The 13,408-nt window shown below is 45.8% G+C and overlaps 1 protein-coding gene across 1 annotated transcript; it reads left to right on the top strand.

Moving 5' to 3' along the window:
- The first annotated feature begins 517 nt into the window (after positions 1 to 517).
- LOC137544596 (olfactory receptor 52E8-like) lies at positions 518 to 11,961 on the top strand. The gene is made up of 3 exons (XM_068265692.1): positions 518 to 593; positions 2,595 to 3,602; positions 11,930 to 11,961. Exons 1-3 carry the CDS (start codon positions 518 to 520, stop codon positions 11,959 to 11,961), a joined length of 1,116 nt encoding a protein of 371 aa, XP_068121793.1.
- Positions 11,962 to 13,408: the final 1,447 nt, after the last annotated feature.

The raw sequence follows: 13,408 nt of genomic DNA, 5'->3' as shown, positions 1-13,408 counted from the left end.
GCACTTTTTTATTGCATTATTTTCACTGGAGTTCCTCTTTTAGTATATCACTCTAGTTTATATAGGAATTTCATGTTTTGAAATGAATTACTGAAATAAATAAACATTTTGATGATATTCTAATTTATTGAGATTCACTAAATATATTAAAAAATAATTACACATGAACCTTCGATTGATGAAATATAATTGTTTACTTCATTTCTTTATCTTCTCCTGATCATTTGACTGGTGGTGAGTTTGGAGAGCATTTTTGCTCATTTGATATTTCCTTATTTAAAAAACAAAAGAAAACAGATTTTAATAAAAAAAACAAAAACAAGTCAGACATCACTCTACATTCTTTTCCTGTGACAGCGAGCAGAGAGAAGAGGACCCAGAGGAGCAGGAGGTCCCTGCAGGATCCGGGCCATCATTAGCTGATCTTCAGGCCTGGTATGGAGTCCAGTGATGCAGTAATGAGCCTGGGGGAGGGGCTGGAGGGACTCTGGAGAGGCAGAGTGTTATAAATTACGGAATGCAGAAGAATTCAGAGGAAATGCCAGAGCTTGATGACTCAGTGACACCAAACCCCACAACATGTGTGCAAAGAGGTGAGTGCACCATCCGGCTCCGTCTACCTAACCCCACAGCATGTGTGCATAGAGGTGAGCGCATCGCATGGCTACATATACCGAATCCCACAACGTGTGCAGAGAGGTGAGCGCACCGTATCGCTCCATCTACCGAACCCCAAAACATGCGTGCAGAGAGGTGAGTGCACCATACGGCTCTGTCTACCTAACCCCACGGCATGTGTGCAAAGAGGTGAGTGTACCATACGGCTCCGTCTACCTAACCCCACAGCATGTGTGCAGAGAGGTGAGCGCACCGTATCGCTCCATCTACCGAACCCCAAAACATGCGTGCAGAGTGGTGAGTGCACCGTACGGCTCTATCTACCGAACCCCACAGCATGTGTGCAGAGAGGTGAGTGCACCGTACGGCTCTGTCTACCAAACCCCACAACATGTGTGCAGAGAGGTGAGTGCACCGTACGGCTCTGTCTACCAAACCCCACAACATGTGTGCAGAGTGGTGAGTGCACCATATGGCTCTGTCTACCGAACCCCACAACATGCATGCAGAGAGGTGAGTGCACCGTACGGCTCTGTCTACCAAACCCCACAACATGTGTGCAGAGTGGTGAGTGCACCGTACGGCTCTATCTACCGAACCCCACAACATGCATGCAGAGAGGTGAGCACACCATACGGCTCTGTCTACCAAACCCCACAACATGTGTGCAGAGTGGTGAGTGCACCGTACGGCTCTGTCTACCGACCCCCACAACATGCATGCAGAGAGGTGAGCACACCATACGGCTCTGTCTACCAAACCTCACAACATGTGTGCAGAGTGGTGAGTGCACCGTACGGCTCTGTCTACCAAACCCCACAACATGTGTGCAGAGAGGTGAGTGCACCGTACGGCTCTGTCTACCAAACCCCACAACATGCGTGCAGAGAGGTGAGTGCACCTTACGTCTCCATATACCGACCTCACAACATGTGTGCAGAGTGGTGAGTGCACAGTATGGATCTGTCTACTGAACCCCAAAGCATGCATGCAGAGAGGTGAGTGTACCATACGGCTCCGTCTACCGAACCCCACAGCATGTGTGCAGAGTGGTGCGTGCACCGTACGGCTCCGTCTACCGACCCCACTACATGTGTGCAGAGAGGTGAGTGTACCATATGGCTCCGTCTACTGAACCCCACTGCATGTGTGCAGAGTGGTGCATGCTCCGTACGGCTCTGTCTACTGAACCCCACAATATGTGTGCAGAGAGGTGAGTGTACCATACGGCTCCGTCTACTGAACCCCACTGCATGTGTGCAGAGTGGTGCATGCTCCGTATGGCTCCGTCTACCGACCCCCACAACATGCGTGCAGTGAGGTGAGTGCACCGTACAGCTCTGTCTACTGAACCCCACAACATGCGTGCAGTGAGGTGAGTGTACCATACGGCTCTGTCTACTGAACCTCACTGCATGTGTGCAGAGTGGTGCATGCTCCGTATGGCTCCATCTACTGAACCCCACAACATGCGTGCAGTGAGGTGAGTGCACCGTACAGCTCTGTCTACTGAACCCCACAACATGCGTGCAGTGAGGTGAGTGCACCATACGGCTCTGTCTACACAGTGCTGCTATCATATTACTTCTATGTCACTATAATTACTGTTATTTTATATTGTTCTGCCTCTTCATAAATGTGTTAAGAGGCATAAAGAATAGCTTCAATGCAATTATATAAACACAAAAAAATAACATGAAGCTAGAGGGGTGTTCTGCTGACCTGATCCATTCACAAGCACTGGTAAAGGACCTGTCTCTCTCAAAACAGAATAAAAACATTGATATGTCTATGTTCTTTGTCTTCAGATGTCCCATTTGGAAGAGAAATATCATTTTCCATAAGGCTTTGAGTCTGAATTGTGGAATGATGTCTATTTCTCTCTGAGAATTTACTGGATGAAGAACTAGCCATTGCACACTATGCAGGCATAAATTGTTTTCCTTTTAGTAAGGTTACTTTATCTCTGTTTGCAGAAGATGTTCTGACACATGAAAAGCTGACCATGGAAGTCCTCCATGTCAACCAAAACATCAGCTTCTCCCACAACAGTTTTCTTATATTTGGATTCCCTCAAATTACTGAATCTCGTACCCTCCTCCTCATCCCCTTCCTGTCCATTTATATTGTGATACTGTTAGCAAACTCTCTCCTTACCTATCGGATCTGGGTAGAGAAGACCCTTCAGTCTCTGATGTACAAGCTGATCTCCATCCTCTTCATGGCCAACCTCTCTTGTACCAGCACCAGCATTCCACCCTTCCTGTTGAGTTTGGCCTTTGGCCAGTACTGGATTTCTTTGCCTGGTTGCCTTGTGCAGATGTTCTTTATCTACTTTACTATCGTATTCGAGTCTTCTGTAGTTCTCCTGATGGCTTTGGATCGGTATGTGGCCATCTGCAGGCCACTTCACTATCACAGTATCATTACCACCCGTCTTCTTGTGCAGCTGGTTCTCCTTTCATTGCTACGAAGTGTCATCACCGTGAGCCCAATTGTCATACCCATTTCAAAAGTTAATTTCTGTGGCTCAAACATCATCCAGGGCTTTGCCTGTGAAAACATGGTGGTCTTGAACTTAGGCTGTGGAGACATCTCAAAGCTCCACATTATCGGACTTGTGGTCAGGATATTGATTTTCATACTGGATGGAAGCCTTATCTTCTTCTCTTATGTTGCCATTCTCCGTACAACTTCCAAGATTGTGAAAGGAGATTCTCTGAAAAAGACCTTGCACACGTGTAGCACACATATAATCGTGGCCATGCTAATCTACAGCTGTGGCTTCGCATCCTCCATAGTGTATCGCATGGGGAACCTCATTCCTATGAACATCCAGAACCTCACCAGTGCATTGTATTTCCTTTTCCCGGCCACCATGAACCCGTTCATCTATGGCCTGAGAATGACAGAGATAAGGGTGTGCCTGGTGAAGGCGTATGGAAGAAATAAAATGAAAGGAAAGCCGGTAGCTCCAATAAGAAGTATTAGTAGTGGACATACAATAGTGTGCAAAAAATGTTAGGAGGAAGTGTAAAACTCTGTACATTGAGAATACTTTCACAAATAGGAATAATTAATAATGCATAGGAAATGAGAGCAAAAGATATATCAAACCATTAGAAGAAAGAAAGGGACACTGAGAGCCATACAGTATATAGTGTAGTATGTTAAGTCGCCAAGGTTTTTCGAATCGAAGCATGTATATGTATTTATACTCAAGGTGGGTTACCGCAAACACTGCATACGCAGTGGGGAGATTATGACCTGACGGCACTAAAGTTAAGAAGTTGCTCTCTGTAGACAAGAAACAAGCAGTAGCAACCCTCCACCAGGGATGGACTGTGCAATATGAAACGAAGCTTTGGAACAGAGGCACCAAAATAGGGTAAAAATGTTTAAAAAAAACTTTTTAAAAGGGGTGGTAGTGATGGACTTATCTCCCCATCAAATAAACACAGACTGTGTTGGTATAAGTTGAAAATGCAATGCATTCTATCCAGCTACATCAGGTAATATAGGGAGCAAAACACTAGCACAGATCTGAATCAAAGCCAAGTGACTCAGAGGCACTCGTCTTTCATCCAGATCTTTCCTAGTTTTAGGCTCCCTATATTGCCTGATGAAGAAGGATAGAACCTGTGAAACGTGTTGTATTGTTGAGTACTTGAATAAATGGTATGATTGTTGAACTCCGTGTTTATCTGATGGGGAGGTAAGTCACTACCGTCCCTTTTTAAACATGTTTTAAACATTTTTTTACCATACTTTGGTGCCTCTGTTCCAAGCTTTGTTTCAAATCAAACCATTGTTTGGTGCGACCTTTGCCTTCAGAACACAATCTGTTCTTCTTGGTACATAGTTTTTGAAGGAATTGCTCCAAACATCTTTAAAGGGACTCTGAGCTCAACCTAAAAAGCAAAATAGTACTCACCCGGGGATTTCTCCAGCCCAGTGCTGGTCGGGAGGTCCCACGACGCGTCCTGGCTCCTCTCCTAGGACGCGAGGCGGCCGGCGTGGTGACGTCAACCGCGTCATACGTGGAAGAAGGAGCCCGACACTCGGCCGAGTGTCGCCGGGCTGCCACCGGTCAGCCATTCTGGAGCGGGGCCTAGGAGAGGAGCCAGGATGCCGTCGTGGGACCTCCCGACCAGCACTGGGCTGGAGAAATCCCCGGGTGAGTACTATTTTGCTTTTTAGGTTGCGCTCAGAGTCCTTTTAAGAACTAACTGTTAGATTCTGTTCTAAATCACCTTGCTTCGACACCATCAACTTCTTATAGTTGCGTCTCACAGACTGTGAGATAACTTGACTCTCAACACAGCAAGCAGGAGAGAGACTTTTCTCAGGCTTCTTCAATGGTTACGGAGTTTATTCAGGAAACAGAAATACAGATAGATACAGTTCATCATATCCTAGCCACGCCAATCTTCATGTTGTGTTACAAGCTTCTTGATTAGACTTCCTGCTGAAGTCAATCAGGTACCTTCTTTCTAACCTACGTTACACTAAACTACCTATGTACAGCATACATTATATCAGATTACAGAAAGGAATGAACATACTTAGAGGTCCCAGTCAGCCTTGCAAGCTAGTGCGAAAGTAAGAAGCAGAGTGAGCTCCCATAGCTCACTCAGGCTTTAATACTGACTAGGAAAGAGTTAAATATGACATCATCTTCGCCATCCCCTAGATCAGACTATTGGTGGACCCACTCGTGGTGTCATCATACACACCTACTCGATTAATATTCAATGAGGCATTTGACATACATACAGGAATGTGGATATTTACAAAACATGGCTGATGTTTATTGTTCTAGTGGCGGTACATGCCCAGGTCAGGGGGACCTGTGGCCTTGTCCATAGAACAGCTTCTTGGTATGTTCTAGTTCTGCTGACAGAACTGCAGATTTTCTCTCTAAGAGAAAATCCCCTTAAAGGGCAGGTCTGCTCCTCAAGCCTTTTTGACTAACTCAGTCCAAATAACTGAGGCCTACTTAAATTATAACAATCCCCCCTAAAAAGGCTTGACCCGCAGATCCCAGCTTCTGAACCTAACCGTACCTGGTTTCTTTCCTTTATATTTCACTTTTCGATGTTCGTGCTCACACAACTTCTCTGCTCTCGGCGGTTATCCCTGGAAGAGAGAGAGCAAGACCTCTTGGTCTTCCTGTAACCAGGCTCTCTGGGGAGGCCCTACTTCTAAATCCCTCTATACCACATGCTCAGCATTTGCGTCACTTGCGTATCACTCACAAACTTGCATGACCACAGAAAAGTGAAACTCGTTTGTTTGTTACTCAATGGAGCAGTGCCAGGTGCCTTCTAACAGAGCGCCTTTATACAATCAGCTCCATCACCGGTACTACTAATCCTATACCCGTAACCCTGTATATCCCTTAATTTAAAAATATTGGTTCATGAGATTGTTTATGAGGCACCAATCTCTTGACCAGGTTAATTTGTTTTATGTAATTTTAACACGCAACCTCACCTGGATAATGATGCCTAAAGTTGTCATCCCCATCCAGACGACCAGTGGGTGAGGGGAAGAACTTTTGAACTGCAGAGGGCCAGTCCGAGTGTCCCTGGAACATCACCGGAAACCTTTTCCACCAGGTCAGACTGGAACTCACCTGCTTATTTTTGTGTTCTACCTCGTTAAGATCACTTAGATCATGGTGAAATCTTACCTCCAACTTTGTGTACTGTTTGTTTAACCGTTGTATCAAAGTGTGGTCGTCTTGGATCAACCCCTGTTCCCCTTTGTCCCATGTCGTGTTCTCTTTTAGGACGGGAACTACCCGTGAAACTTTGACCTTAAGAGTTCTCTTAACAATTTGAGAAATAACGTCATCAAACCTGGATGACTGGATCCATATGGGATCTCCGCTCACCCAATATGTTCCCCTTGACAGATCCCCCTTATTGGAACAATTATGAAAATGTACCTTGAATGTGTCCTTAGACATGATGCTAAAACAAACCTTTCCTTCAGCCACCGGAACTATCGGCTTGGCTTCAGGGTGGATCTTTTGAATGGTAGCCTCGCATTCTGCGTTATTGAGTCTGCAGGCTTCTTCACTAAATTTGACTTGCCCCAGCAAACACAGGTACCTCTGTGAGAATTGCCCGCATGAGGACAACTCTACTCGTTTCACCTCCCCGTCTAGCACCAAAAAAGGTTGACCTGTCAGGTCATGGTGTAAGACATGTGTTGAGGTGTGAACTAAGGAAGTGGCGGTGCCTAAAGGAATGTTGAACCGTTTCCATTGGTTCACCCAAACATCTTGAAGCTTCCATGCAAAAGATCCTTCTCCAGAAAAATCGATATACCTCCCCTTGTCCAATCTCAGTTGGACAGGATCTTTAAGCATCTCCCGGACAAAATATGCCCCCAACTGTCCTGATTGGACCTCTTCCCCCCTTATGTCCTGAGGCACAATATGTACCAGAGGTTGGGAAGACTGTACTCTCTGCAATCTTTCAATTAAGAGTACCTCTTCACTTACCCCACTAGCATGAGGATAAGCGGCTGCATATGGACTGTGTAATATCGTCCCCTGTGGTGACCCGTGTAGTGTGGATGGGGTTCCCTGGGTTGGCTTTCCCTCCCCCGGGACCGCTCTCCCCACCCTCTTTGTCACCTGGAAATGTGGCTCGATCTCGATTTTTACTTCTTGTTTCGAGAACCACCACCCCTCGGCTTTCCAGCCTTTACATGTGTATAGTTGTTTCAGAGGCACTCTCTGTTGGTAGTTCCAGAGTGTGATGTTGTCCCCCGCGTCTCTCCAGCAGGAGAATTGACGCCTCCTGCTCATTCCTCTCCAATCTGGAACCATCTCACTCTGGATAACCAAGACAAGGTACCCCTGAATCACACACTCCACCTTTTGCATGTACCCATTGTACTGCAATGTACCTTTTAACCAAACTTTGGATCGGTGCATCGATTCTAGGAGTGTGGCATTCAATAGCAGATTTACACTGCCATTCAATTCCCACTGCCCGCACACCTGACCCTTCAGACCTTTCACCCACATTGTGCCATGAAATTTGATTTCTCCTGGCACAAGTGCTCTTTTCCTCCATCCCTGCTTGGTCCATCTGTGCCAAGCGGAGGGAGGTGTGAAAGGATTAGTACCTTTGTCACCAAACATTAACATGCTTGGGCCTTGCATTCTCATTAACCCCTTATTATACATGAGAATGTCCTCTCTTCGTTCTCCTAGGACGAAATGGCAACCTAGGATCACCATCAGCACGGTACTCTTCATTATAAAAGCACCACCTTGGGAAAGAAAAACATTAGCAATTTGCACTATGCTTTGCTCAGTCAGTTTTTTTAGTCGTTTTCCGATCTCAGGAATCTCGTGTTTTAGTCTCTTTCCAATTTCAGGAATCTCGTGTTTTAGTCTCTTTCCAATTTCAGGAATCTCGCTGTTCTCCAACCTCAGATTGGCATCTGGAACCTTTCGCTTATCCGACTGACATCTCCATCTTTGCGGCCAGCACTGCAGCTGTCTCGAGTCCATATTGCCAAACTCCTGAAATCGAAATACAAACAAATCAATTCTTATTAATGATTTGGGATTCGCCCTGCGGCTTGTACTCTGTACACTTTAACTTGATCAATATATGCCGTAATTGATCTCGTTGCTTTATGGTTCTCATGAACTCTGTTTACTCTTTTTGGTAGATTGGAGTTAAACCTCTCTCCCCTACCTAAGTACTATCCGAAGTACTTACCTGTGTAAAATATGCTCCCGCGGACTTCACCTTTGGAAGCTCTCACCCCATTGCAAGCTCCCTCCACATCCCCCCCTATCTGTCCATGCGCGGCCGTCGCATGCACAGATTACGGATGCCACACCTGTTGTTGCTTTGCAGGTGAGCCTGTAATGCTCTTAATCATTATCACATTTACTTACCTAGAACCTCATTGCGATACCAGCTCTGCTAGAAGTCCTGTGTGTTGTACCCTCTGACCAATGTTTGCCGTGCCACTACCCCCATACTACACAAAAAAAATGGCTGCCTCCCTGTAGGAAGGAGCACTTTGCACTGAAACTACACAGGGTGCAGGGCTAAGCATTCCAGCATCCAATGCCTGTATGCAGATCCCTGAATGCCCACTTGGTAGGTAGTTGTACGGCAAACCTGTCCTGATACACTGGAAACTGTCACTCTGTAAATGGCAATTCTTTCATTTGTATAATTGCCCCATGAACTGCTGTCAGTTCTTGTTCTTTGTGCTACACTAGATAGGAGCTGGAAAAAAAACACATTTGACCAATCAGTGGACGGAAAAAAATGCACAAAAAAACAGCCCCAGCCCAGCATAGACCTCTTAGTCAAACTCTGGACCTGTCCACGACAGAAACTGGAAAAAAACGTTACCACTCTGCAGCAGCGACGACGGATACCTGGATTGGTCAACTCCCTTTTTTTTCCAACTCTGGCACCCCCTTGCTGCACTGTCCCCCCTTTTCACTATTGGGAACTCATGCTGCAACACCCATTAAGGTGCCCCACTTACAGGAATAATCCCATAAGCAACTCAGTACAGACACTTTCCTGATCTGCGCTGTTCCTTGTCTCCCTGCACCTAGCTGGGAAACATTTCCTATCCGTGACCATGCTACTCTTACAGTAATAGCTTGGTACACGTATTCTGGCATTCCTTTCCATGGACCCAGGGAAAAGCTCTGGGGAAATACTTTGGGATCCGAGATACTCAGTAGAATGTCTCTGTATTTCTACCCCCCTCCCTTTAAGCTGCTCTGCCCGGAGCCGCGAGCACAGCCTGACGTGACGTGGAGCCCCCCAGCCCCTCCTCCCCCCTGCCATGACGTGTGGGAGCCATGACTCTTGGGGGCGGGCCCTCTCCACTGCCGTCATTTTGAGTCCTGGACTGCCAGCTAAGATGGCTGCTCCCATAGCAACCTCTAAATCCTATAAACATTAGGAGAAAAAACAAACTCAAACAGAACAAACATTTTATGCATAGTTACACCTAGCATCGATACACAGTGCAAAAAAAAAAAAATCAGCATTCCACCACACACACTGTCTTCAAAACCGGAGAAAAACTTTGTCCCAGCTGCAATTCTACATGGAAAACTCCCTCTCTACACAAATCATCTGCAGCTTATCTCAGCCATAACTCAGACCTACTAAAGCACGCAGCATAACTCTAGACCACATTAACTGTTACCATCCCAGCTAGTACTTCTGAGACGAACATTTATCAGCTAGAGCTGACTAAACAACATTAAACATATGCAGACATTTAGAAACATTTTAGCAGCACTGACTGGAAACGCACCGAGGAAAGACAAACAAAAAAACAACTCACCCATTATCTCAGCTGTAGCTATAAACTTACTTTCACGGCCACCCAGAGCCATGGGCTGTGCCTTCCTGTCTACCCAGTTCACCGAAAAAAAGAGAAAAAAAAAACCCAGCTTACCACTGTCTCTCACTCGCTTTCCTCCCCTCTCTTTCTTCCCTCTCCCCCCCATCCACTACTAACAGACTGAAACACTGTTGGTTTCCCTCTGCCGCGGGGGACCCCCCCCCCACATCTGGCATCCTTCCCAGTCTCTGGACAGGGAGAGAAAAACAAAAACAAAAACCAGAGAAAAAAGAAAGAACGAAAGAAAAAAAATGAAGCACGCAGCCTCCAAGCTGCAATTAACACAGAATATACATATTAACAACTCCATTGTTATAACACCAAATACAACACAGATAACGCCATATAACAACGTAAATCATACATGTAAAAAGCAAGTAAGATTATCCGGGCACCAGATGGATTTGCAAGTCACCTTTAATAAGCTCCCAACACCTTCAATAGATACATGCAACAAATCTAAGCCTTACAGCTGTTTCACAGGATGAACCTGCTTCTTCAGAGGCAGAAGATACAAAGTATGGCATAAAATACACGATATATATATAGAAATACATTAGCATCAAGTCTTACCAAAAGCTGCAGGTGTCCCACACTGCCGAGCGCGCGCCAAAGTGAAGCGCCGCCCCGAGCCGGTCAGTCCGCCCGCTGGAGGAGGCACGCCATCTTGCCCGGGGGTGTGCAATGGGATTTCCCCAAGCTTCACGTGACTAACGTCACGTGAACCGCATACATCACTTCCTCCGCTTTCCAATTGGCTGCCGGTATCAGTGCGGAGACTGCAGAGCGTAGCCTAGCAACCAGGCACGCCGTTCGAAGACCTGAAAATACAAAAAGATAAAAACAGCATTTAATAAACATTTACAGTACGCCATATAAACATCCTAGACAGAGCATATATACGCAGCAGAAGGAAGAGGAAGCTGATCGATACACGTAAACGTCCGCATTGTATGCGGATCATTGGTCGCATAGAACCAGGATTACAGGGAATAAGGCCAAAATTCAGTTCATATATAAAAAACAGCAAGGCCAACCATACACGACAGGAAGGGTCAGGAACAGAGTTAATATATATACAAAGGGGAAATTGGACAGGAACCACTTGGCAAATTATTTATCAGACAATTAAAATATGGGCTGAGAGTGAAAAGCAACAGTACTCCAAACCGCTGCTATTAATGTTTATCCAAAAAACACCAGAGTTCATTTCTTTCATTGAGACCCATCCTGCCACATGCTCCTGTAAGGGAAATAAGTCTTGCCTCCTCCCTTCGCAAGAGTTGATCCCTAGATCCCCCTCTATGCGGGGCAGACACCAATTTGAGACCACAAAATCTTAAACACCTGCATGTAAATCCCTGATATGAGCAATCAACCTACCAGACCCTTTACCTGTTTCAATAGACTTATAGTGCTCCTGGAATCGGGTCTTAATTGGACGCGTGGTCTTGCCGATGTAGAACCTCATACATGGGCAGAACACCACATACACTGTAAATTCAGTTCCACAGTGTATACAGTCCTTAATCTGCACAGTATAGCCACCCAGCTGTATATTTTTACATGGCCAAAATTGATGGCAATGACAGTAATTGTGGCAACGAAAATTGCCCTTAGGTCTAGCCTTGGTCAGCCAATCAGGTTCACCAAGGTCCCTGAATTCACTACTGACCAATCTGTCTCTGATGGTCGGGGCCCGACGAAATGTTACCATTGCTTTCTCGGGCAAACTTTTTTCCCAATTAGGGCGGCTGCGTTCGACCCAATTCCTTGAGATAGCCTTCCGAATCTTGTCTGACATGGGGGAAAAATCAAAGACAAAGGGCACATTGGCTCTATGGTCAACAGAATTATTTTTGTTACTTCTTTTGCCTGTACCTCTTTTCAGGATATCCTCTCGTCTACGATTTTCGGCCTTAGTGAAGGCCTCAATCAGCAGAGAGAGAGGGTACCCTCGATTTAAAAGTCTGTACCCTAACTCCCTACTCTGGGCAATGAAATCACTATGTTTACTATTGTTCCTCTTGAGACGTAAAAATTGACTGTATGGAATGCTGTTCACAACATGACGGGGGTGATAACTATCATAAGCCAGGATGGAGTTTGTGGAAGTGACCTTCCTAAAGCCCCTGGATAAAAGCCGCCCTTCATCCACATAGATGACCAAGTCCAGAAACTACATCTCTGTGCCCCCCCAGACACCAGTGAACCTCATGATGAGGTCGTTCTGCCCCAACCACCCTACAAACTCATGAAAGAGGGACTCAGTCCCCTCCCAAACAAGGAGCACATCGTCCATATAACAATGCCAGGACACAATTGCGTTGCGATAGGGGTTATCCTGGTTGTAAATATACTGGTCCTCCCAGTACGCCAAAAAGATATTGGCAAACGTGGGGGCCAGCGATGTCCCCATCGCCACGCCTGAGGCCTGTCTGTACCATTGATTATTAAAAAGAAAGGCATTATGGGTAAGAACAAAAGATAAACAATTGCCAATATAGTCTACTTAGTCCACATCTTTACCTTTTTCCATTAAAAATGATTTGATCACTGTTACCCCCAGTTTTTGAGGGATTCTGGTATACAGACTCTCTACATCTATGGATGCCAGATAATACTGGTCTTTCCATTCAACAGTTGGTAAAAGCCTTAGAACCGCCAGTGTGTCTGCCAAGTAGGAGGGAACATCCTCCAAAAAGGGTCTTAATGTATACTTAAGGTAGCGGGATAAAGGTTCCGTAACCGAACCCTTGGCAGACACAATCGGGCGGCCCGGAGGGCACTCAAGATTTTTATGAACCTTCGGTAGAAAATACCAGACTGGTTTCCTGGGAAAGTCTGGAAACAGACCCTCCCCCAATTTACGGGATAACCACCCTTGCTCTACACCCTGTCTCAAAAGGGTACGTAAAGTCTTTAGATAGTGTTGTGTTGGATCACCTCTGAGTCTCTTATAGAAACCATCCGGGCCTTCAAGCTGTCTAAGACCTTCTTTCAAATAGTAGGCTCTTGACATTAAAACCAAATTGCCCCCCTTATCTGCCTTTTTCACAACAATATGCTCGCTCCCACTCAACCATTTCAAGGCTACAACCTCTTGGGGGGATAAATTGGGTTCACTAGTAGGATATACCAGGGCTCGTAATTCCTCCCTTGTCTTAATGTTAAAGGCATCAAGATCTGTTCCCGGGGTCACTGGGAAGTCTCTGGTAGATTTGCAGGAGATAAAGGGCAGTCCTGAATCTCCAGATGCTTCCTCCATCTGAGAATCAACATCACTCTCTTTTAACAGGTCAGTAAGATCCCTCAAGGCTTGTAAATCATTGGGGGATGGTGTAAAACCCAATTCACCAACCCGGTTAGT

This window comes from Hyperolius riggenbachi, chromosome 2, assembly GCF_040937935.1.
Source record: "Hyperolius riggenbachi isolate aHypRig1 chromosome 2, aHypRig1.pri, whole genome shotgun sequence".
Classification (NCBI taxonomy): Eukaryota; Metazoa; Chordata; class Amphibia; order Anura; family Hyperoliidae; genus Hyperolius; species Hyperolius riggenbachi.
Note: the sequence above shows the minus strand (reverse complement) of the source record. Positions and strands in the feature narration are given on the sequence as shown.